Source organism: Acomys minous (assembly GCF_964271855.1).
Source record: "Acomys minous genome assembly, chromosome: 19".
In the NCBI taxonomy this organism is placed as follows: domain Eukaryota; kingdom Metazoa; phylum Chordata; class Mammalia; order Rodentia; family Muridae; genus Acomys; species Acomys minous.
This window is the reverse complement of record NC_140499.1, coordinates 31,592,963-31,620,407: the sequence shown is the minus strand read 5'-3', so window position 1 is coordinate 31,620,407 and position 27,445 is coordinate 31,592,963. Positions and strand designations below refer to the sequence as shown.

Below are 27,445 nucleotides of genomic sequence, written 5' to 3'. Positions count from 1 at the left end.
GAAAGAGACCAAATGCTGGTGAGGATGTGAGGGTAAAGAGCCCCTTACTCACTGGCAGGAGGAGTACAGACTGGTACATGGACTATGGATCAGTGTGAAGATTCCACCAACCCCTACAAATAGAACTGTCCTATGCCTCCACTATTCTATTCCTGGGGATATACACCAAAGACTCAATATTCTTCTACAGAGATATTTACTAATCAGTGACCACTGTCACTCTATTCACAAAAGCTAGGAAATCAAACCAGCTTATATGCCCAACAACTGATAGATAATGAAAATATGCTTCATATACACAAGGGTATGTTACTTAGGTGGAAACAAATGAAATTCAGAGGTAAGTGGATAGACCTGGAAAACACGTGAAGTAACTGATTCTCAGAAAACCACATACCAATATTCTTTCTCACTTGAATATCCAAGCGTCAAAGGATTTTGGAAATAATACAGAATTGCTATTCCTCTTGGTTTCTCATAAGAACTAAATGATAAGATCTGGTCACAATGTATATCACATACACTGGCTGCATGATGGAGAAACATCAAGCTGGAACTGAGCTGGAAGCTTCCTCTTTGCTGGGTACCTTTTAGAGTATTTGTAGGTGTGATCCAAACTGCTGGGTGAGAAAAGGTATTGATGCCTGTGAACACTACAACCCACAGGATAAAATGGCCAGGCAAGATGTGCTCACTACTGCAATAGTGGCACTACTGCTATAAGTGTAAATAACTTTACTCTGATTAAAAATGATTTCCTCTCCATGCAAGGGGATCCATGCCTGATAGGGTAAACCCTAGTAAAAATAACTTACAGGACGTAACAGACCCTGGATGTAGAATGGAATACAGTTGTTTAGCTAAGTTGGAGCAATATTAAAGTACCTTTTAAATATTTAGGTTTTTATACAGACAAATACTTTAATCAGAGAAGACGCTTTCCAGTGACTGACAGTAAATACAGACTCATGGATGGACAGTGTGCTAAGTATAGACAATAGATGAGTGATCAGCTCTTTAGAAGACATGTATAATACCCTCTCCAAGGCTCAGGGAAAATGTGGACAATGGAATAGAAAAAAACATGGCCACACTCGGAAGAAGGATAAAGGACTACCAAGAAAAGACTTGATACCCTAGCACCATATTCAGGGGGAGGAGGTCCCCCACAACCACAGTCATAGGGAAGGGGGATTGGGGTGAAAGTGGGAGGGAGGGAGGAATGGGAGGATGCATGGGATGGGATAGAAAATGAGATGTAATAGGAATTATTTTTAATTTTCAATAAAAATGTGTTAAAAAAAAAAAGAAAAAAAAACATGGCCACGTAAGACAGGGAGAAAGGCTGTGAGAAAGCATTGCAATTGCTAATTCTCAGCAACTACAATGACTGCACGGAAACCGGCTCACGTTTGGTGGGCCCAAGTGGAGGACAGAGCAGAGTCCACTCTTCACTGCTGAATTATTTGCCACTGACAGATTCAAGGAGCAGGAGAATCACAGCCTGAAGTTGTGTACACTCTGTTGACCCCTGCAGACTCCAGAAGACAATTCCAAGGCCCTCACAGATGGTCTGGCTAAACTAAATAGGTCACGAGACAAACTCAAAAGCCATGAACCTGGGAAAGGCACTGGTGAGGAGTGAGTGGTTAACAGGGACAGGAAAGAGGCAAAGGAGGAAAGGTGGTGAGAGTAATCAGAATGCACTGTACAAACCTATGAAACTGTCAAATAAAGGAATCAATAATATAGAAATACGTCTCTGGCATAAATATGCAAAGACTTCATTGCAGTGGATGTCACCTAAAAATGAAGAGGATGCTGGGAGGGAACAGCAAGATCAGATTATATAGAGGTCAACTATTAATAGCTAGCTTATTACACTTTGTCCAAAAAGGCTTATGTAAAATAACAGAAGCTGAGCAGAAAAAATAATGTGCTAAATACTTTGGGAATTGTAACTGTTAGTGAATTTCATGAGATATCACAGGGTTCTTGATCTACCACTTCATCTATTATGCTTCTACACTTGATAAAATATTGGAATATACCAGTAAAATGTTCAAAAATCATATTTCATAAATGCATCACTAAAAACATATTTTTAAATTTTTAATTCATTTAAACTGTCTCTGTAGATGACAAGAAAGACAAAGGGAGCACAGGATACAGTCACATAATCAAAACTCCATCACACCCACTCTACTCCAGGCAGAAGAAAGCCAGAAATTACAATGAACCGTTTGACTCATGAAACCTGGCAGGTATATGACTGAGTAATTTTCAATATGCTTACTTTTTAAAAATAGTATAACCAAAACAGATTATTCAGCAAACAAAAAGAGGTAGGAACATAACATCAGCACAAATAATTATAAATTTAAAAAACAATCTTAGTCCTACGGTTAAAGAAGTAAGATCTACTTGTGAACATGGCTTTATTTCATCTTCTATATATTTTTATTTTTATCACTAAAGGCAATGTTAAAATATTTAAGGAAGTGAGAATATACCTACACTAAGCTTTGTTTAAAATAGAAAACCTAAGTAAAGTGTTTATTTGGCCTTATTTATTTTAACCCTGAACTTTATTTCAGGGATGTTCTTTCTTCAGAAAAGAAAACACTTTGGAGGCAAAATACATTATTAGTTTCCCTGACTACATCAAACCTAGTAATATGAACACAAAAGATGTTTGTAAAACAAGAAAAGATGACATATAGTACATAGCTGACTATACTGGTTTCTGTTAGTCAAGGAAGCAGTACAATTGCAAGCTTTCTATAATATTATAAATTTACAATTTCTAAAAGAAAAGTAACAATAGAAATATACCAACAATCACATTTTCTTTATTTATTATCTTCCCAAGTTAAGCATGTGTAGTGGAGTTTAATGTTAGCTAAAAAAGTGTAGTAGGTGGGGCCAAAGCCTTGTTGGCAGATTTGGAGAAAAGCGAACCATGGCGCAGTTAGTGCCAGCATGACTAGCACTATTAACAGGCCACGGTCTCCTGGTAAGTCTACAAGAGATACAGTGTTGGTAGAGAATTTCCAGATGACGACACTAAACTTTGCTGTTAAAAACAAAACCATCATAACTGTTTTCATTCAAAAATAAAGATCCTGTGCAATCTCCACACACTGTGTGCTTACTGCAGAATGGTTTGGCTTGGGTAATTCAGTGTAATCAAAGACATGTTTTTAAAGCTTCACAGATACTACAAGGAAATCAAAGGAACCACTACTTATTGCACATGCAGACAAAGACATCTATTTAAAGAAAACAAATTGAAGAAATATTTAATTCTATAATAAGTCTGTTTTATTAGACCTAAGCATTTCTAAAATTTGATGTTGCTATTTATATATTAAAAATTGTAAACTTTAAAACACTGAAATTCTTCATTGTTCCAACCTAAGTGGGAAGAAACAACTAATGTAGATGAGTGAACAGAACTCTCGTCTCTAAAGTTGTTTATACAAGCCATTTCCAAACTTATAGTCTAGAGAAACCATAAGAAATGCATTGCTGCAATGACTGCAACAGACCAATAAGCAATTGATTGACAAAAATATCCTGGATGATTTCCAGTACAATTACATAGTGCTAGATAAAGAACTGAGCAATTGAGATTACAGCCATTTCAACTAAAAATAAAACCAAAACATTTTATGTATAGAATAAGCCTTGTGGCCATTCTGTTTGACATGGGAGCTTTCTGGACTTTCATTCCAAAGACTGTCTGTCATCTTGTATCCCGTTTTTCCAGGAATTCAATCTACTGTTAAAAGACATGTCATAACTTGGATTTCAGACCTTAGTGTTTCAGAAACATGCTTATATACCTCATAATGCAATTATAGCTACCTTAAGACAGATAAGGTAAATATTAGCAATACATTGAACATATAATTGAAAATGCAGCATCCAGGAGTTCTTGTGGGGATGATATCTCTGAAAGGCTGCTCAAAGCTTCAGAGTTTGAAGTTAAATTTTTGATGTTGTCACTCTCAATCTATTGAATGGCTGACAGACAATCAAACCCGTCTGGCTGGCTGGCAGCTCATTTTGCTGGCAGGTGGCAAACAATTAGACACACCAATTTGTGCCTCCTGATGACATTAAAGCATGAAACTAAGTTGTATGCAGGGCCTAGTGATTTGTGTGAAAGCATTTCAAAAATAATACTCCTCGCCGTGGCAACTCATTTCAGACTGCCACCTCCCATTATGGCTTTGAGCAGTGAAGACGACAGACTTGAGTTACGTGCAGCGCAAGGCCGCTTCTGTTCAATCCGTCATCAGTGCCCCTGAGACCTCAATCCCCTCCTTTCATCAATATCACCTCATCATTTACATTTGCTAGGACTTGAGCTGCTGCATATATTAACTACACCGAGACTCTTCCTAAAAAAAGAATAAAAACATGAAAAACATGCTTTGTACTCTTCCACTTCTCTCCAGTTAACAGTTTAGAATAATGACTCCACTCCAACTGCATTTTGCACAAATGCTACCAGGAACAAATGAAAAGTCTTATTGTTTCTAAACAGCATTCTGGAAAGTATAAGTGCTATAGCTAAGAATAGTGGCCATTCAGGTGACAGCTGCAAGTTTTAATGAAAATATCTGAATAAAAATCCAAATCAACACAAAACTTTGCTTAATTATACTGAATACTCTTCTGCAAATCTCAGTAATTACCTAGCCTTATTCATTTGTATTTTGACAAAATGTAAAGATATAATTTAAAATTAAATTGGACATCTTTAAGTATCTTACTCATTTCTGGTATTTACTATTTAGACACTAATAGTCTTACACGCATATAGAAGGCATACATTGATACAAACACACAGGCATAAATAACACTCATGCCCACACACATGAACTGGACATGTTAGACAGACATAGAATGGAAAACACCAGAAGGATCAATCACCATATAAATAAACCTGAGAAAACAGTTAACTATTTAATAAAAACTTTCAGAAAAGCATTTTCTACATTTCATAGTCTTATAATTTGCCACATCTTAGAAACTTTTAATAATCATCTTTATATAATGGTTGTGAAAATTACATTATCTAACTACTCAATAATATATTAATATTACTTACTCTGTTTGCTTATACATCTTGATATTTTAGCTTTAAGAAACACTGAATCCGAAACTAAATCTGTGTCATTAAAGGTGAAAGCACATGCTTTTTAACCATCTCTCTCACACACAAATTTTTGTTATGAAGATACGTTTTAAGAATCAAACAAATTGTTCACCCATACATTAAGCCTACACCTTCTTGAGTGTACATATCAACACATACACATAATTTAAGCTATATGGCAAAAACAGCACTAAAGTGCTCTTGCTAGTAATTCGTGCACATCTGCAGTACTTCTCTGATGCTACACTTGATTTAAATTATAAAATATATTAAATATAAGCATTCTTTATATCTATAACATTTTATTTTGATTCTTTGAACTACACAATTGAATATATAGTGGGTTAGAAAAAGGAATCAGTTGCTTCTAAATGTGTTGAATGATTTTAAATTTAAATGTAGATAGATGCCCAGGTTCTAAGTTTAAAGTCATAAAATGCCTTTCAAAATATTTATTTTTCAAATAGCTGGCAAAACAAATGCTTTATACTGATGAAAGAATTATTTTCGGAAAATAATCAAAAACTGATTTTTTTATCTTTTTAAATAAAGATAAATTTAAAAGTTAAAATTAAATGTGGCTACTTAAAGGAGGTTATTTAATCTATAACAATTATTGCGATATTTTAATCCTATAATAGAATTTGAGAATCAGAATAGATTTTGGAAAGAGTTATCCTATCCATTTCATACAGAGAACAATAAAGCAAAAGAGAAAAACAGCCTCAGTTATTCCTCAGTGGTAGATTCTAACTTGGTGCTGTGTTCACTTCTGGTGTGAATGTATATTGCCTCACCCGACTCAATCCTGTACACTAGCACTTTGACAGTGTTTCTCATTCATAAACGAGAAGCTCTTGAGAGTCTCTGACTGTTTTGTAAACAGGGCCTAATGTTCCTTCTACGCCTAGAGCACGGAGGATAAGAAGGTTGGTACATACCTGTCAAAGGAATGAAACTGCATAGGAAGAATAGCTTGCGCTTCTCTCTTCAGTGCTGGATCTGGGTATGGAATAGGCTCAGGGCCACATTCAGCAATCTCAACTGGGGCAGCCACAAGACTTTTCAGTATCTCCTTGACATTAATGCCTTTGGTTTGACTAATACTAGATATGGATGGTGCAGGCTTCAGCATTTCACTGGGATGTTCAGTTAAGCTCTCCTGTGACTTCTTTACTTCAGATGACAAAGTGGATAAAAGCTCGCTCATTGCATCAGGACCTGCAGCAGTCTCTAGCTCTGCCCCATCCAGGATGCTAGCCACCTGCTCCTCTCCCATTCCGGAATCTGTGTGAGGAACTGAACTTTCTAGCTGTATGTCTTCACCAGGGGCTGGTGTTTCCTTCTCCTTTACAGTGTCTGGAAACGTAGCAGGTGTTTCTGTAATGAAAGAAATTGGTCTAATCAAAAGGTTTCATGTGCAGGTAAGAAGCAAGTGAAATTTCCTGGGTATATTTGAACATGCACAGCACAACTCAGCTTAAATACAGCATCCATATGCACCCACCATTTGTTTAACACAATACCAAAACAATACCATTTCTTAACTTTCTGACATTATCCTCAAATACATCGTTAAGAGCATAATACAACCAATTTCTTAAAGCCATTTTAAACTTCCCCTCCTATCCATTGCTAGCTCTCAAGCAAAATGTAAAAAAAATCTTGTTAGTTCCTTAAAAATTACTATTGCCCTTAAAAATACAAAGTCATCTTTAATACATTTTTTGATGTTTCATAAAAATATCTGAAATACTTAAACTAGCTGAAGACATTATTGTAAAATTACAACTACACATTTTTTTTAAAAATATGAAATTTATCAAGTGGTTATTTAAAAAAGATACATCCTTTAATTGTACCATAGTGTGCCACAAGAAATTAGTCGATATGTATCTTTATTAACAATCATTTTAGAAATGTTTGATTAGTTTTTGTGGGTAAATATTAATATCCATTTGTAAGAGCTAAGTCAGAAACACATATTTATCTTTATGAACAGGAATTGTGCAATTACTAATTGAAGTGGATGAAAAGAAAAATATCTTTAAAACGTCAAATCTGGGCCAGTACGACTCAGTATGAAAAGGTGCGTGACAACAACTCTGATAACATGACTTTGATTCCGTAACTCATAAAAGGAGATAACCAACCCCTGCAAGCTGTCTTCTGACGTCTATACCTACAATGAGCATTGCAACAGGGGTGTGCATACAGGTGCAGACACAGAAACACACACACACACGTTCAATTGGAAAGTTCAATTCCAATTACACAAATGTCAATACGAAGTCTTTCATAAAAAATGTTATCAAATTCTAAATAACACCTGAAAATGTACTTGATCTTAGCAAAACATACACACACACACACACACGTATGTATATGTAACAGTCTTTAACTTAAATCTTTGTGTGTGTGTGTGTGTGTGTGTGTGTGTGTGTGTGTGTGTGTGTATTCAATATGGGGTTTCTATATGTAGCCCTGGCCTTCCTGGAACTTGCTCTGTAGACCAGGCTGGCCTTGAACTCAAGAGATCCACCTGCCTCCCTCTCCTGAATGCTGAAGTTACAGGCAGGCATGCCCCACCACATCCTGGCATCACTTAAAAACATTTTGAAGATGAAAAACCAGGCATTAAGAAGTTATATATGAATTATTACAGTATAGGTATTTATGAAATTGTTTATTTTTTTCCTGTATTTTCAAAGGTTATACTGGTAAGAAATCAGAGAACTGCAGCCCTGATACGAGCACCAGAAAACCGCCTGTGAGACTGGCTAAAAAAAACACAGAGGAATGCCTCTGCAGCGATACTGTCATGCACACAGATCTAAGCTGCTACACAACTGCCCATGCATGAGGGTGAACTATTATGTAACGGTTCAACTCATGGGCGCAGCTCCTGGATTTGTGGTTAAAGAGCTGTGAATCTGGTGAATGCAGAAGAATACCATGACATAAACATGTGATTTTATTAGCTTTTCCAGATTAATTTCAGAATCATTTTGCCATACATCAAGAGGCAAAGAAACTACTCTTCCTTTTTTATTTTGACTAGACTTATAATGAAGGCTATGCTTTAATTCAGCAAAAACAGTATCTTTTAATTAACATTTTGCACTTCACAATATTCATTTTCACTGACAAAAGTACACATATCTAACAATGTAATGTTATAGAATAGTCATTCCTATATTTATTACATAGGTTTAGTTTTGCTTATTTGTCAAGTTTTATGAAAAATTAAAAAAAGATTAATCCACGAACTAGGGAAAGAATATTCATTCAAACACTGAATAATTAAGATAAAAATATACTAGATGTCTCTTGTACTGTTTAAAGATTAAATTTTAAAATAATTATACAGTTTTGGAGAATTTATTTTCAGTATTACCAGGAAAAGCAGCAGGGAAAATGAGTTAAAACCATAGCTAAGACTGAACAAAAACAAACCTCATAAGAGAAACTCAAGGCTAAAATTAAAGTTATAGCATTGGGAATAAAGAAGATATAAAAACAAGATATTAGTTTTGGAATATATTTTAGAAGAATAAAGAATAATAAACCACTGATAAAAATATGCACAAAGGAGAGCAGTTCAGAAGACACGGATTCTGTTCTGATCACTGGAGTCTACAGAAATTCTGGAATACTTGTGCCTGGAAACTGAGAGAAGAATAGCCATAAGTTGTGATGACATTCATACCAACTTTGTAGTAGATTTTTGGAAGCCGATACAGCTTCCTTAGGGATACAGAGAGAAAATGGCTGAGGCCATTCAACTGCAGCAAGAGACCAAGAGACCACTGAAATGCAGTCAAGACATGTCCATAAGGTAGGCGAGGGAATGTAACTGAAAGGAAGGAACTTCCAAAACACCCCCACCCCCACTACAATGTCAGTGACAGTTACTACCATCCTCAATTTAATCTCGCAGTTTAACCATCAGAAAGTATGTGGAATATACTCCAGTACTCATCCTGAATTTACAGTTTAATAGAATGAAGTCCAGAGATTAGGCCTTACAGTAATAGGAAATTCAGCGATAGTATAGTATGCTTTGCATTAGAAGCTACACATAAATTTTTAAAAATTAATTTATATTAGACTGAAAGAGAAGTATTTTCCCAATGTACATCTAAGAAAACAGCATCTTCAATTTGTGGTTTCTGAACTACCAATCCTCAAATATTTTTCAAAATTTATTTATGTATTAGTTTACTCATGTTTGTGTGTGTATACAATTTTTGTTTGGATCTATTAGAAAAGAGGCACGTTTTAGTTAAGTTTAATATTGTTGTGATGAAACACTTTGGCCCAAAGTAACTTAAAGAGAGCATTTGATGGGCGTGCGTATACATGCATGCATACACCAAGGTGGCCAGAAGGACACAGATCCCTCACAGCTGGGGTTACAGACCTTTCTGGAAGGTCCTACTTGCTGAGTGCTGGGATTTGGAATCTGTTCCTCCCAAAGTAAAGCAAGTTCCCTTCTAAATGCTGAGCTATCTATCACTCCAGCTCCATAGCTAAATACCGTTTACAGCAACTCTCTATCTCTTATCTGTTCAGGTAACTGACATTCAATGAGCATTAAAAATCTATAATTTATATAAATCAATATACTGTTGGCCTCCAAGGAAATATGAAAATGTATTAATTTCCAATTAAAACCCCAGAAATCTTCAATGGTAAAATATTTTAAATAGCTCATAAAATAGTTATACATCAATAGAAAGTTTTAATTTTATTTACTGAGTCTGAATGATTAAAAATTGAGTAATAATTTTGCAATTTTAGTAAAAATTCTATACAAGTATTTTAAAGCAAACTTTGACTGTGTTATACAGAAAAAATGCTCCAAAAATATAAGAGCAATTAAAAAAAACCAGATTACTCATTAAATATGCCCACCTTAATTTCTCATTGCACCTTAGCACCCCTTATAGAACATGTTCTGTCTTATATCCTGTGAGGATTTAATACAATGACTTTAATAGAAAGTCAGCGATGTCTGTGTGGCTATACTAACAACAGCGTCATGTGAGTTTGCAATAGCTCTCATTAGCTCTCATAGCAAGAGGCCAACCAGCACACAAAGCGGAAACATTGCTGGCCTGAGTAAGCTTGTCAGAAGCAGGCAGTTGGATGCCAGATGCCTCTTAGTGTTTTTCATTGAATGTAATGAATTCACCTAATGTATATTGAAAAAAATATATGAGGTTAAGTTCAAAAGATGACATGAGATTTACAAGCTTACCTCATCCATCAAAGTCTTTCCCTCAAAATTCCTGTTTCACAGTGGTTGCAGTATGTTTGACATATTAAGGTACTAAACTTGCTTTTTTCTAAACTCTCTACCTGCAGTCTCAATAAAGTGAGACTACAACACAGGGTAATTACTCACAATTGTTTCCTACAGTAGAGATATCAAAAGTATACAGCCTTGGGAATCTAATTTATTAATAAGTAATAGACCCAAAATAGACAAAAGGAGATAATAGGATCACAAATTAAGAAAACCTTTCAGTGTTGTGACCACACTGCCTAGGTGTGGGTCACACTGATTCTACTCTACTTATGGGCCACTGAATATTTTACACAGGCTCTTATTTCCTCCAAATTCATTTTCACATGTTATTTTTTTTTTTTTTTACTGCCTCTTTCTCTATCCTCTCTTGCAAGACTCTCATATCCTCATTGGTTCACTTCATATTTGAAATCAACGAGACTTCACTTGATCTGGAGAGTCAGAAGTGGCCTAACTTCAAATATGCTAATCCTTCCTGCTGATAGCTCAAACTTTCTGAATTCCTCTAGTGAACTTCCCACTCCAGTTGCTGTAATTTCAAATCCAGACTTTCTATTTGTTCTTTAACATATAGTTTTATTTTTGATTCTTTCAGCCCCTTTGCACACTATGTCAAGACACTATCCTCATACTTTCAACTTGGCAGAAGACATTCCTTTTAATTATTTGCACATACCCATAACTGTCTACTTAAGAACACATTTCCAATACCTGGGCTTTGTGAGTATCATTTTCTGACAATTACTTTTTGCACTGTCTGTACTGATAATATATTTCTGTTCTTGTCTTTTCTCAAAGCTTTTCATTTTAAAGTAGATTTCTTAAATACCAAGGAGAGCTGGAAATCCAACTCCTTCCACAGAGTCTGTTGTTACTCTATTTATTGACGTTTTAGAATTTTATAAAACCTACTTACCATCTATCGTCAAAAGTTTCTGCTCAGCTATGCTAGAGGTAACCTAACGGCTGTAGACCTTGCCTGGAAAGTCTTGAACCCCTAAATAACACACTCTTCTCCATAGGTTCTGATTGTGTGCTTGGACAGGACGCCTGCACTCCTAAGGGTGCAATGCATGAAGGTCAGTTCTTGAACCCCTAAATCACACACTCTTCTCCATAGGTTCTGGTTGTGCTTGGACAGGATGCCTGCACTCCTAAGGGTGCAATGCATGAATGTCAGTAAGGGGGAAAAGACTGGTGCTCCTAGGTCTTTCTGAGCCAGGGACATGGACCTCATTCATAGATCCCTTTTTAAGAGGTTAGCTAGGTAATTTTGTTGTCATTGTTATAAATTGTACCTATAGGTAGTAAGTGATGATAGTTCCAACAAATGTCTGGAAGACAGTTTTTATTTCCACCCAGTCTATGAAGCAGATCAAACAATGAGTTCTATAAATGGAGACTTTCAGGTTCTTCTTATCAGCCCAGAATCATCAATGTTCTAAGAACTACAAACCTTACCAACCCACTTTGCAGTGGCTACTTGCAGCTGGGTTTTACAACCTCCACCAATCACCATGGCTGCCTGATCTCTGCTTTCCAAGGCTACTTACTACACAATTGGCGAAAGCAGACAGCAAAAGTGTAAGGTAGATCATTATTCAGCTTGCTCTCTTCTAAGAGCTCCACAAATTTTCTCTCTGGGTTATGTCTTTTATAGTTTTTAGAGCACCGAGGACGCTGATTTTAGCCATTTCTGCCAGTACTCTCCTAGCCTTTTCTGGAAAAGCAGTGTTATATATTTAAATTTTCATTTTAATATAGTTTCAATTTCAACATCTTGATCAATTATCAAAAAGTACTTATAATTTTCCTTTTCCGTTTTTCTTTAGTCTTGCCTCGTATGTTTACTCTCAAAGAAAAAACCACACAGTTCTTGAAACAATTTTTAATATTAGGAAGGAACAATTAATGTTAATAACAAAATATTGTGCAAAATGGCAAAGAACCAAACACATAAAACATGACATACTATCGTCTAGATATGCAGCAATTTGGCTATTATGCACTAGTTAAGCCTTTGAAGTTGGACTGCCTTCTTCTGTCACTCAAGATTTACTTAGCACTTACTACAGCTGTGAATTAGGATGAGTCATTTCTATTTCTTTACCTGTGCTCCTTTATCTACCACACAGGCACAGAATCATACATACATTACAGTAGCTTTTAACTTAAGTTTATATAACAATATATGTAAGAGAATAGAGTAAGATATAGATCAGCGCAAACTGTGCTCACGGCTGCTGTCATCAGTATGAATATACATAAAATACAGAGCCCCTCACCCTAGCACCATCAGTTATCCCTTCTACTTCTCTATAATCTCAGCCTCTCCTTCCGCGTTTAGCCTCTTCATCCTAAAAAAGCATTTTCTCATCCTTACCTCTCCTCACCATACTACTCCATCTTTACAGCCTCACACAAGTACTTTGAGTCATCTCTATTGGAGGTGAGTTGGAAGTCAAAACAGGAATGTAATGAGAATTTAATCAAAATGATCAAATTACAGTGCTGGCTCCACAACTAATTAGTTTCCCACTTTACCTCTGATAAATTATCTACCGTCTAAAATCTGCAGAAACTGTATCTGAAATATACTAGTCTCACATCACGTGCAAAGATTAAGAAACCTGTCAGGTCATCACTTGTATTGTCCTCACACTCACACTCACTTTTAGTCTTTCCTATTCTATCAACTGGTTCTTTAATCACCCCAGTGTTTCTCATCAGAAAGGCTGGGGTCATCTCTGAAACATCACATTTCTTTAAACCCTATATTGAACCTATTACCAAACTCTATGCATTTGATTTTCAAAGTATCCCTCTAGCTTACTTTCCTTTTATCCTACAAGCCCACCATGACTGTCTTTAGCAATAATATCTCAAGTCACAAGCAACATACTCCCTAACAGTATGACCAGTGCCCCTGCATGCCCCTCCAATACATTCTCCACTGTACCTACACTTTCTTTTTACAATTGCCCTATATATAGTTGACAGTATACCCACCTCTATGGCACTTAAAGTCTAATTCTCATATTTGAAAATATGTGGCCTTACATGAAAATGTTAAATTTAAGGGCCTTGAAAAGATGGCCTTGGGTTACTCAAGTGAGGTAATCTATTAGTTTGAACAGAAAATCTTTCCTAATTTTGTTCAGAGAAAAGATAGACAGTAAAAGAATGTTTGACAATACACCAATTACTTCTCCATGGAGGGAGAAGGCATTGAATCAAGAAATACAAATGCTCTAAAAGATAGAAAGGTGAAGAAAAATGTATACTCCACAAAGCAAACAAGGGAACAAAAGCAGTTTTGCTGATGTGCCAATTTTAGCCCAATATAACTCATGTTATACTTAAAAGGAAGTGAGGTGTAAGAAATAAATCCAGATTAGCCGGGCACAGTGGTGCATGCCTCTTATTGCAGCACTTGGGGAGACAGAGGAAAGCAGATGTCTGTGAGTTTGAGGCCAGCCTGGTTTACAAAGTGAGTCCAGGACAGCTAAGTCTACACAGAGAAACCCTGTCTCAAAAAACAACAAAAACACAAAACAAAAACAAAACAAAGAACCCCAACAAACAAACAAACAAACAAACAACAACAAAATGAAAAAAGGAAACAAACAAAGAAACAAAAAAAGGGAAGAAATAAAACAAAAGAAATCCAGATTGATTTAAGTACCTGAATCTGAGTTACCATTTTGACAAAAGTAGAAACCATCTTAGTTTAGAAGCAGTTCCTTTAAAGTAGCTTTTCATAGGTACTACATGACTGGGTTCCTGCCTATCTACTGAAGTAATTCTGATAGCAGCTTTTCCTCTTGACTATCATATTAAATCAATAGATAATCCAAAGTTTGCTGACATTTGGCCCTCTTCTCAGCCTGCCTCCAATCACTGTCTCCATTCTTATCGCAAATTAACCAAACATGTCTAGTTCCTGGCATAATGTCACTTCTGATGCCCACACCAAATTATGTTTCTTAAGCGTCTGAAAATTTAAAATTTTATTCTCTAGTATATATCATAATTTGCAATAATGCATTTCAGGATATGGTTTCTAAAAGTGTTTATCTCATATACTAGATAATTTCTTTCTTCAGATACAGACACTTTCTATTCCCTTTTACATATGCTTATGACATAGTAAGTTGAGAAATCACTGATTTACTCAAATAGGTATAATGAAGGAAATTACAATATTTATTAAATTATGAAGTTAATAAGAAGTGCTAGAGAGAAGAGAGATCTTTACCCAATTGAAAACAGGCAATTACATCAAAGAAGAAATAATCATGAAAATTTGACAATTTCAACTTTACATAACTGAAATATATAATATTTTAAGCATTAGTACTCAAAGTTTCAGAACTGATACCAATACATTATGGTACCTACAAATAATACATATTTATAATACGGATTATTAGCCTTTAAATTTTACTGTGATAGTAAGATAAAAATGAGCGTAATCTCAAAGACTGAATTTTATTATATAAATATAAATTTCATAAATATAGTTTTTAATAATATTTATAACTATACAATAAAGAGTAGTGAAATCTTCATATTTAAGCTCCAGGCTTTGCCTTGTTTACTTAAAACCACAGTAAAGAGGATTTACTACAGCAACATTTGAGAAACTTTTTGTGCTTTAGGAAGCATATATATTTAGACACCCTTCCCAATTCTACAGTTTTAAAAATAAGAATACAATTTTGACTATGAAAATTTACTTGGTTATTAGTAAATGTTAAAATTTTTTGTTTTATCTGTATTATACCTTAGTTTTCCATTTTGGTCCTCTGTTTGCTTTTGTACATTTTTTCATATTAAGTTATATGTTCTTTTAATTTCTATGTAAAAAGCCTGTATTCATTAAACATAATAACTTCTATGTTGGTGAGGCAAGTGGATGCATGCTTGTGTGGGTACATATGTCATTAATGAGGAGCTATCCACATGGTTCTTGGAGACAGGGTTTCTTTGGCCTGGAGCATACTGATTTGGTTATTATTTGGATTATATCCCTGGAGCTTAAACATATTATTTGGATAGTATACTCTAGGACCTACCTGCCTCTGTCTTTCGAGCTCTATGATTACAAGTAGGACACCATAACCAACTTACTTTTAACATAATTTCCGGAGACTGAACTGAGGTCAGCTTGCTTTTGTGGCAACCATTTAACGACTGAGCTATTTCTCCAGCTAAGGCTATTAGCAGTCATAGAAATAGATAACATTTTCTATTTGTATTTCCATGTAATTTTGTTAATTTTTTGGACATGATATTTAAGAATGTTTAGCATTTCAAATATAAAACAAATCTTGAAGCCTATTTATAAATAAAAGCATGGTAAGCATATCTACATTTATATATTTACTGTGTGTGTATATATAACAATGCTACTGACAGTGTGTAGGTGTGGAAGTCAAAGGGCAACTTGAAGGAACCAATTCTCTCCTTCTAATATGTAGATGCCGAAGATAAAACTGAAGCTTGGTGGGAAGGCAAGTCTCTTCACCTGGTGAGGTATCTCATCAGCCCATGAACAAACTTTTGACATTGAGAAATTATGTTGTCATCTACAAAGTAGAAGCCCTCAAACCATACAATTATGGATATATGAAAAAAAGCAAAGAAAAGCTCCTCATAATGTTTTAAGTACATTATGATTTTATTTTTTGTTTTTTGCTTTTGTTTTCAGAGACAAGGTTTCTCTAAGTAACAAGCCTTGGCTGTCCTGGGCTTGCTTTGCAGACCAGGCTGACCACGAACTTACAGATTGGCCTTTGCCTATCCATGTGCTGGGATTACAGGTATGTGCCACTGTGCCCGGCTTTATGTACATTTATGATTTTGTCTTGGGCCATATTCATCACTGTCCTTGGCCACATGTGATCTTATGGACTAGACATACCCAAAGAACAGTGTTTCTAACTATCCAAGTATCTACTCTGAAATCTTCTTAACTACAGGTATAGAGTCCAAGAATGGAGTTGTATGATGAGATTTCTGAATGCTTCTGAGAACACTCCAAGACAAAAAGACAAGAGACTTTATTTCCTTCCGAAGTGTTCTTGGAAAGTGTTTTTGTGCTCCTCTAAGTATAGCTTACTTCAGCTGTTGTTATTCAGATGCCTCTATGAAAAAATCATGTTTTGGCCACATGCGGCTTGTCCTTGTGATTTAACACATCACTGATGTGGGTCATCTGAATGCCCAGGGTACAAACTGCCTGGTGCTCTGAATACAGTTGTCTATTGTATGAGACTTTGGTCACCTCATTTTTAGGGCCTGCTCTCCCAGGTTCATGCCACCAACTAGAGTGATAAACACTTTACATTTACAGTTTCACTGTCATTATTAGACTTTAACACATATAGAATTTATGTGGAATGATTTAAGAGATGAGAATAAAGCTTTCTGTCTATATATCAAGAATCCATCTCAAAAGAAAGAAAGCACAAAGGAAAATATAGTTTCTTTCTTAAAAGCTGTATTAGGTATCCCCCTGTCAAGCAATACTTCTTTCACTTGACTAAAAAACTTATAATAAACAGAATGCTCATGTATTAACAAAGAATTATTCAGATTTTTTGGCGGGGGCATCACTTGTTTCATCTATTTATTTTTTTGCTTCATCTATTTATTTTCTAAACCAACTGAATTATTTATTCACTTCACATCCTGGTCAAAGCCCCATCCCTCCTCACCTCCCAGGCTCATGTTTCTTCTTTCCCCCATCTCCCTGTCGAACTCCTCATACACGGGGAGCCCCACTTCCCACCCACCCCACCCCATCAAGTACCATCAGGACTGAGCTGTCCTCTTCCCCGGTAGCCTAGCAAGCCAGTCCCACTGGGGGGAAGTAATTGAAAAGCTGGCAAGAGAGTTTGCATCAGAAACAGCCCCCACTCCTCTTACTAGGGGACCCACCTGAAGCCCAAGCTGCCCATCAGCTACATCTTTGTAGGGGGTCTAGGTCTAGTCCATGCATGGTCCTTGGTTGGTGCTTCAGACTCAGCAGGCACCTCTGGGCCCTGGTCAGTTGGCTCTGTTGGTCTTCTTGTGAAGCTCCTGTCACCTCTAGGTCCTTTTCTCCCCAGCGCCCCCCACCTTTTCCACAAGGCTCCCTATGCATCGCCTAATATTTGGCTGTGAGTCTCAGCATCTGTTTCAAGAAGCTGCTGGGTGGAGCCTCTCAGAGGACATCTCTGCTTGGCTCCTGTCTGCAAGCACAGCAGTGTGTCGTTAATAGTGTCAGAAGGTGTCTCTCTTCCATGGGGTGGGTCTTGGATAGGACCAGGTATTGGCTGGACATTCCCTCAATCTCTGCTATATCTGCTTTATATTTTATCCCTGTATATATTGTAGGCAGAGTAAATTTTGGGTAGAATTTTTGTGGGTGAGTTGGTGTTCCCCTCCTTCTACTAGGAGACTTGTCTAGTTAGAAGGTGTCCTCTTCAGTCTCTATGTCTCCTGCTACTAGAAGTCTCCGCTACAGCCCCTCTCATATCCCTCCTGGAACCTACTCTGACTTAGGTCTCCAGCTTGTCCCAGAGATGCCCCTGCCCAGTCTCTCTTTTCTCTACAGGCCTTGTGTTCTCCAGACCCCACTCTCCCCAGGTCTGATCTCTACCCTCATATCTCTCTCTCCTTCCTCTCCTACTTTGTTCTCTCTCTTGAACCACTACTTTTGTCTAGTCTATTTCCTGAGTGAAATTTAAGCACCCTCCCTTTGATCCTCCTGGTTACTTATATTCTTTGAGTCTGTGCATTGAGGTATGTTAATCCTGTCATATTTGGCTAAAATTCACTTATAAATGAGTCCATAGCATGTGTGTCTTTATGGGTCTGGGTTACCTCACTTGAGATGATATTTTCTAGCTCCATCCATTTGCCAAAAAATTTCATGACTTCATTTTAATAGCTGAGTAGTATTCCATTGTGTAAATGTACCACAGTTTCTAAATCCATTCTTCAGCTGAGGAACATTTAGGTTATTTCCAGATTCTAGCTATTATGAATAAGGCTGCTCTGAACACAGCTGAGCAAATGTACTTTTTGTACGGTGGAGCATCTTTCAGGTATATACCCAGGAATGGGGTAGGTGGGTCTTGAGGTAGAGCGATTCCCAATATCTGAGAAAATGCCAGGTTGATTTCCAAAGTGGTTGTACAAGTTTGCACTCCCACCAGCAATGGAAGAATGTTCCCTTTCTCCACATTCTCACCGGCTGTGCTGTCACTTGGGTTTTTGATCTTAGTCATTCTAACATATGTAAGATGGAACCTCAACATCGTTTTGATTTGCAGTTTCTAATGACTAAGGATACTGAGCATTTCTTTAAGTGCTTCTAGGCCATTCAATATTCTTATGTTGAGAATTCTGTTTAATTCTGAGCCCAGTTTTTAATTGGGTTATTTTGTTTGATGGTGTTTAATGTTTTCCATTCTTTTTACACACACACACACACACACACACACACACACACACACACACACACACATATTTATATTAGCCTGTTGTCAGATATAGGATTGGTAAAGATCTTTTCCCAATCTGTAGTCTGTTGTTTTGTTCTTACAGAAGCTTTTCTGTTTCAAGAAGTCCCATTTATTGAGTGTTGATCTTAGATCCTGAGCTGTTGGTGTTCTGTTCAGAAGTTGTCTTCTGTGCCAATGAGTTCAAAGCTCTTCTCCACTTTCTCTTCTAATAGATGTATTGTATCTGGTATTATGTTGAGGTCTTTAATCTACTTCAACTTGTTTTGTGCACGACAATAAATACGGATCTATTTGCATTTTTCTATGTGTAGACATCCAGCTGGAATAGCACAAGTTTTGAAGATCCTGTCTTTTTTCCATTGTATGTTTTGAGCCCTGTTATAAAAAAAATCAACTGTCCATAGCTGTGTGGTTTATTTCTGGGTCTTTGATTCAATTCTACTGATCAACCAGTCTATATGCCAGTACCATGCAGATTTATTACTATTGCTCTGTAGTTCAGCTTGACGTTACGGGTGAAGATACCTCCAGAAGTCTTTTGTTGTACAGGATGCAGAAAAAGCCTTTGAAAAAAATACAGCACCCTTTCATGATGAAAGACTTGGAGAGATCAGGGATACAAAATGCATACATAAACATAGTAAACTCTATATATAGTAAGGCGATAGCCAACATCAAATTAAATGGAGAGAAACTTAAAACAATCCCACCAAAATCAAGGAAAAGACAAGGCTGCCCACTGTCTCTATATCTCTTGAATATAGTGCTTGAAGATCTTTTTTTCTCCTTTATTAATTTATTCTTGTTGCATCTCAATGGTTATCCCATCCCTTGTATCCTCCCATTCTTCCCTCCCTCCCATTTTCCCCTTATTCCCCTCCACTATGACTGTTCCTGAGGGGGATTTCCTCCCCCTGTATATGTTCATAGGGTATCAAGCCTCTTCTTGGTAACCTGCTGTCCTTCCTCTGAGTGCCACCAGGCCTCCCCCTCCAGGGGACATGGTCAAAGGTGAGGCATCAGAGTATGTGAGAAAGTAATATCCCACTCTCCACTCTACTGTGGAGAGTGTTCTGTCCATTGGCTAGATCTACCTAAAGCTGTAAAACAACAAAAGAAAATCAAGGGGATACAAATTGGAAAGAAGTCACAGATGATATGACAGTATACATAAGTGATCCCAAAAAATTCCACCAGAGAGCTCCTACAGTCAACAAACACCTTCAGAAAAGTAGCTGGATACAAGATTGACTCAAAATATACAGTAGGTTTCTTGTACACAAAAGACAAACAGGCTGAGAAAGAAATTAGGGAAACTACACTCTTCACAATAGAATTCTGCGCTAAAACCACCTGGCCATGGGCTTTTAAACTTTTTCTTAAATTTTTGGTTGGGAGAGTTTTGATGACCACTTCTCTTTCCTTAGGGGTTATAAGACTATTTAAACTGTTTACATGATCTTGATTTAACTTTGGTAAGTGAAATCTTGATTTAACTTTAGTAAGTGAAATCTACCAGAAAATTATCCATTTCTTTTAGATTTTCCAATTTTGTGGCATACAGGCTTTCCTTAATTTCTGTTGTTATGGTCCCCTTTTCACTTTTGATTTTGTTAATTTGAATACTTTCCCTCTGCCTTTTAGTTTGGCTAATGGTTTGTCTATCTTGTTTACTCAAAGAACCAGCTTAGTTTCATTGATTCTTCATATTGCTCTCTGTTTCCAATTTATTGATTTCAGCCCTTAGTTTGATGATTTTCTGCTGTCTACTCCTCTTTAGTGTTTTCTTGTTTTTGTTCTAGAGCTTTCAGATGTGCTGTTAAGTTGCTAGTTTATGAAGGCTCTTAGTGCTATGAACTTTCCTCTTGGCACTGTTTTCATTGTACCCCATAAGTTTGGGTATGTTATGCCTTCGTCTTCATTGAATTCTAGATAGTCTTTCTTTATTTTGTTCCTAATCTAGAGTCATTGAGTAGGGAGTTTTTAGGCTTTCTTTTGTTGAGTTCCTGCTTTAATCATGGTTGTCTGATAGAATGCAAGGGGTTATTTCAGTCTTCTTGTATTGGTTGAGATTTACTTTGTGATTAAATGTATGGTCAATTTTGGAGAAGGCTCTGTGAGGTGCCTAGAAGCTATATTCTTTTGTGTTTGGGTGAAATGTTCTGTAGAAATATTAGGTCCATTTGATTTATGACATCTATTAGTTTCATTATATCTCTATTTAGTTTCTGTCTTGATGACTTGTCCATTGATAAAAGTGGGGTGTTGACGTCTCCCACTATTGATATGTGGGGTTCTATGTGTGGTTTAAGCTTTGGTAATGTTTCTTTTACAAATGTGGGCGCCCCTGTATTTGGGGCACAGGGTGTTAAGAATTGAGATGTCCTTTTGTTTGATTTTTCCTTTGATGAGTATTAAGTGTCCTTCCCCATCTCTTTTGATTAATTTTGGTTTATTTTATTAGATACCAGAATGGCTAGTCTAGTTTGCTTCTTGGGTTCATTTGCATGGAAAACCTTTTTCCAGACCATTACTCTGAGGGAAGCTCTACTTTTGTTGCTGAGTGTGTTTATTGTATGCAGCAGAATGATGGAACCTGTTTATTCATCCATATTGTTAGCCTGTTTTTTATTGAAAATTGAGTCCACTGATGTGAGATATTAATGACAAGTGGTTGTTAATTCCTGTTATTTTGATGTTGGTGGTGATAGAGTGCATTTGCTTCCTTTCTTTTGGTTTTGTGGATGTGGGTGTAGTTAGCCACTTTGGGTTGGAGTTTTCCTTCGTGTATCTTCTGTAGGGCCAGATTTGTGGCTAGGTACTGTTTAAACTTGTTTTTCTCCCCATAGAATATCTTGTTTTCTCCATCAATGGTGATTAAAAGTTTTGCTGAATATAGTAGTCTGTGCTGACACATCTATGATCTCTTAGTGTCTACATGGCATCTGTCCAGGCTCTTCTGGCTTTCATAGTCTGTTGAGAAATCAGGTGTAATTCTGCTAGGTTTGAATTCATATGTGACTTAGATTTTTTTCTCTTGTAGCTTTAATATTTTCTTTATTGTTTTGATTATTATGTGGCAGAAGGATTTTCTTTTCTGATCCAATCTATTTGGAGTTCTGTAACCTTCTTCTATATTTATAGGCATCTCTTTCTCTTAGTTGGGAAGGTTTTCTTCAATGCTTTTGTTGAAATATTTTCTGAGACTTGGAACTGGGAGTCTTCTTCGATTTCTATTATTTTTAGGATCAGTATTTTTTAGAGTGTCCCACATTTTTGGATGTTTCTGTGTCAGGGGCTTTTTAGTTTTAACATTTTCTTTGACTGATGTATCAGTTACTTCAACTGTATCTTCTATACTTGAGATTCTTCCATCTCTTGTATTCTGTTGGTGGTGCTTGTGTCTGCAGTTCCTGTTCTCTTCCCTAGGTTTTCCATATTCAGGACTGCCTCATATTTGGCTTTCTTTATTGATTCTAATTCCATTTTTTAGGTCTTGGATAGTTTTTATCAATTCTTTCTCCCATTTGATTGTATTTTCCTGTAATTCTTTAAAAGATTTATTCAACTCTTTCATCTGTTTGAATGTATTTTCCTACATTTCTTTGAGAGATTTATATCTTTAAGGCCTCTATTGTTTTCATAACCTTAGATTTAAGATAATTTTCTTTTTATTTATTTATTATTTTATTTTTTAAAATTTTATTAATTTATCCATATTACATCTCAATGGTTATTCCCTCCCTTGTATCCTCCCATCCCTCCTTCCCTCCCATTTTCCCCTTACTCCCCTCCCCTATGACTGTGACTGAGGAGGACTTCCTCCCCCTGAATATGCTCATAGGGTATCAAGTCTCTTCTTGGTAGCCTGCTATCCTTCCTCTGAGTACTATTCATCTATTAAAAACAAGGAATTCCCGAAATTTTTGGACAAATAGATTGAACTAGAAATGATCATAATGAGTGAGTTAACCCAGAAGCAGAAAGAGTCAAATGGTATATATTCGCTTATATCTGCATACTAGCCCAAGGGGCATGTCCCACGAAAGCCTTCACTAACCAGGAAACTGGGAAAGAGGGGAGGACATCCTATTGGGACTCTAGATGAGAGAAGCATGGGAAAATTACAAAGTTGAAGGATCCAGAGGATCCTAGAAACCTACAAGAAGAACATTATGACAGGCAGATTTGGGCTCAGGGGTCCCGCTCAAACTATGGCACCATCCAAGGACAATACAGGCCGTAAACTTCAAAACCCTACCCAGATCTAGATAATGGTCAGAACATTCTCCACAGTGGAGTGGAGAGTGGGGTCTGACTTTCACACGTACTCTGGTGCCTCACATTTGACCAAGTCCCCTGAATGGGGAGACCTGGTGGCACTAAGATAATTTTCTTTTGCTTCAGGTGTGTTAGTATCTCCAGGGCTTGCTGTGGTTGGATAGCTGGTTTTGAGTGGTAACATATAGCCCTAGGTTTTATTGCTTATGTGGTTACCTTGAACTCCAGCCATGTGGTTGTCTCTAGTGATAGTAGGCCTAGTGGTCTCTGATGTCCAGGAAGTTCAGGAAGGGGCAGAGAGGGCTATAAATTGAATGTTGCTCAGGCCCGAATGGAACTCCCTGGGTTGGCAAATGTGGGTCAGAGCCCAAGCACCACTTACCTCTGATGGCATTGTCCCAGGTGAGACAGGTTCAGAGTCAGCAGGGCAAAGGCTCTAAGCTGCATGTTGGTAGGACCCCCTTCCTCGGAGATGCCAGTCAATGGAAGTTGGGTCCTGCCTTCACTTTACCACTCTACTGGCTGTGTCCCAGTGGGACGGGTAGATCAGGGAAATATTTTTGGACCAGGATTTAGTATTAGGGGCAGCAGGGCAGCAAACAGGCAAACAGGTCCTGGCTTTCTGGAATCAAATTTACCTGCATAGTCCTTTGGTGGCCAAGCAGGCACTGTGCTCCTGGCACTAAGATTTAGCTGGTCTATGCCATCTTGGCTCCATTCCCAGTGTGCTTATATGGTCCAGCAGGGGAATCAGTAGAGCCCTGGATTAGTGTTGGGATGATGAACCTGCGTATCTGGGGGCTGCCCTCAGGGAAGTAGGAGGGATCCCAGGCCCAACTGTTGGAAGAGAGAGCCCCTGGGACTGGGGAATCTGTGCTTGTGAAGGCAAAATGCCCCTGGGCACCAAGAATCCAGGACTTTGCGTGAGAGACCAGACTCTGCATGAGACTCTGTTCAACTCCTGAACCCAGCATTCAGATGCTGCCCTCGGGGAGGCAGGAGGAATCTGAGGCTGCTTCCCTGGGACTGGGGACTTGTGCTCTGCATAGGCAGATTGCACATGGCGCCATAGGATTTTGTGCAACTCCTGGACTTGGAAAACAGCTGTGAAGGACCTGGCACTGTGCATCCCCAACTCCTGGGATGTCCCATGCAGACCAGGAAACACCGAAATAGGTGTTTTGGGGTCAGCTGTTAGGTTACTCACCATAAACGCAGTCTCTGGTCTTCTGCCACTCAGATACAGTACACTCTGTCTGCCACCGTTTTTGAACTCTCCTTATTTAGATTTTTAATTTATCTGTCTTTTCTTGTAATAGTTTAGTATTTAATTGGTTTCCTAGCTTATTTACCCTAATCATAAATTAGAGGAAAACTAATGACATATATTATATTTATTTATACATATTAGCTTTATTAATCATGTTAACATATAGCTTTATCATCTTAGAGGATATTTTACCAGTAATAACTTGTTTTAATGGGCTTATTAATTATATTTCCAGGCTAAAAACAATACTCACCTTTACAAAATATTCTTTTATTTTCTCACTTACTAATTTATTTCTTCATGCTCAGACACACACTGGAGATGAAGCAATAAGGAAAGAGGGTTTTGATTTGACATGCCACTAGCAGTATGAGCTGGAACAATTAGGCAAAAAATATGAAACAAAAGCATAAAATCCCAAATGGAGAAAGTAATTTCTGCAGATGGCATGTGTTTCTACGTAGAAAAACTCTATATAAGATTAGACACACACACACACACACACACACACACACACACACCCCTACCTGTCAGCAACAATAAATAAATTCAGCAAAGTCAAGGGGTAGAAAAATCAAGATGAGATATAAAAAATCAGCAGCATTTCTAAGAACACATTATCTGGAAAAAATCTGGAGAGTCATATTATTTAGGCATGGAAACAAACTAATGAACATATTTAGCTAAGGTGGTGAATATGGAAAACAATAAATACAAATAAGACTGAATACAAAACAAAGATTTTATATTCATGGATTAGAAAATTAATGTTGCTAAAATATAAAGTTCTTGAGCCAATCTATCAAAATACCAATCTTTCTCAATAGAAATGGAAAAAAAATTGCATGGAATTAGACAAGACTGCCAACAGCCAGTGCTGTCTTGACCAAAAAGAACAAAGATAGTGGTTCCATGCTACTAGACTTTAGAACATATTTCAAAGCTAAGGAAACAAAAACAAAATGGTACTGATATTAAAACACATATAAACTAATGGATTAGTACTTATATCCCAAATATAAATCTACACATCTGCAGTCAACAGATTTTTTTTTACAAAGGAGTCTATAGAATGGAGAAAGGAGAAGTTCTTCAGTAAGGTGTGTGTGTGTGTGCGTGTGTGTGTGTGTGTGTGTGTGTGTGTGTGTGTGTATGTGCGTGCGTGTGTGTTTGTGTGTGTGTGTATGTGTGTGTGTTGAATATCAATATGCAGAAGAATTAAATCCTTATTTCATTTATAAAACACTATTCAAAATAAATTAAAGGTTTAAAAACTTGAACCTAAAACTAGTAGAATAAAGTGGAATCATTGACATAGATTTAAGGTATTTTTAAAAGTGATCAGAAATGCAAGCAATCATACAGAAACAGAGAACAGAAAAGAGCTTCTGAACAGCAAAAAACTGAAGAATAATCAAGAGAGAATAAGCAACCAATAAAGTAAGAAATTTTCAAAATAAATATAAGCAACTAAAAAGACTCTAACAGTAACATCATAAAAACAGGTGACTTCTAACATGTCATAGGATATGAAAAGACATTTAAGAAATAAAAAGGCAAAACCCTGTGCATGGCAAATGCACAACACCACTAATGAACTAGAAATAAAGACTAAAACCACAATGAGAGATCACCTTACTTCTTCTATAATATTATGACCTAAAAGACTGTGAATGACATCACAAATATAGAGAAAGAAGCTGTATACGGTTTCAGGGAATGTGGATTAGCCTAGGTATTGTAGAAAATAGTATGGAGGTGTTCTAACAAAAATACAGAGAAACAGGACCACCAAAGTCATCAGGAATTACATTCCTGGTCCTATGTATAAAGTAAAGGAAATCAGTAGTTTAAAAAGATATACAACTCTTCACAATGTCTAAGGTATGGAATAAACAGAGGACTACATAGAAAAATATGACATATATATGCACAATAAAATATTATTCAGCCACAAAACATCAACAAAGGCCACAACTTGTGGTAAATTAAAAGAACCCAAGGGCACTGTATGAAATGAGTTTAAGAAAGCAGATGCAAAAACATGGAAACCACATTTCTCTACATTGCAATGTAGGGCAATGTACGTGCAATGTAAAGCAAAAGGCAATTCACTGCAGTAGAGAATAGAATTATTACCAGAGACTGTGAAGATGTTAGTCAAACAGTACACTTCTACAGTTATAGAACTGAAGAGTTTGTTTATATGTTTACTTTACACGATATACTTTACAACTAGTTAACTACAGTTAATAGTGAGATACTGTTGTCATGAAATTTATCAGTGTGTTTTAAATATCCAGACAGTTCTATTGTTCATCACAAAAATAAGACCTATATATCTAGTGAATGGCATGTTAAGTTTGGTGCATTGGACAGATTTCATACTAGCAACTTAACAGCACATCTGAAAGCTTTAGAACAAAAAGAAGCAAATACACCTAAGAGAAGACAGCAGGAAACAATTAAACTAAGGGATCAAATGAATAAATGAGAAACAAGACGCAATACAAAAAAATCAAGGAAACCAAGAGCTGATTCTTTGGGAAAAATCAGTAAGATGCAAACCTCTAGCCAAACTAACTAAATTGTGGAGAGACAGTATCCAGATTAACAACATCAGAAATGAAAAGGAGGACATAACAACAGACATTGAGGAAATCCAAAGAATTTATTTAAGAATCCTATACTCCACAAAATTGAAAAACCTAAATGAAATGGATAATTTTCAGGATAGATTCAACTACTAAAGTTAAATCAAGATCAGGTAAACAAATTAAATAGTCCTATAATCCCTAACGAAATAGAAGCACTCATTAAAAGTCTCTCAAAGAAAACAAAAAGCCCAGGGCCAGTTGGTTTCACAGCAGAATTCGACCAGACTTTCAAAGAAG

At 36.7% G+C, this 27,445-nt stretch overlaps 1 protein-coding gene across 5 annotated transcripts in view; it reads right to left on the bottom strand.

The window, feature by feature from the left end:
- The window catches only part of NBEA (neurobeachin), a 545,308-nt gene that overhangs the window by 315,302 nt on the left and 202,561 nt on the right, over positions 1-27,445 (bottom strand). For all 5 annotated transcript variants that reach the window (XM_084768707.1, XM_084768708.1, XM_084768709.1 and 2 more), the window contains one exon: positions 6,112-6,550. In XM_084768707.1, coding sequence (XP_084624833.1) covers positions 6,112-6,550 — 439 coding nt within the window. The remainder of the gene's footprint in view (positions 1-6,111; positions 6,551-27,445) is intronic.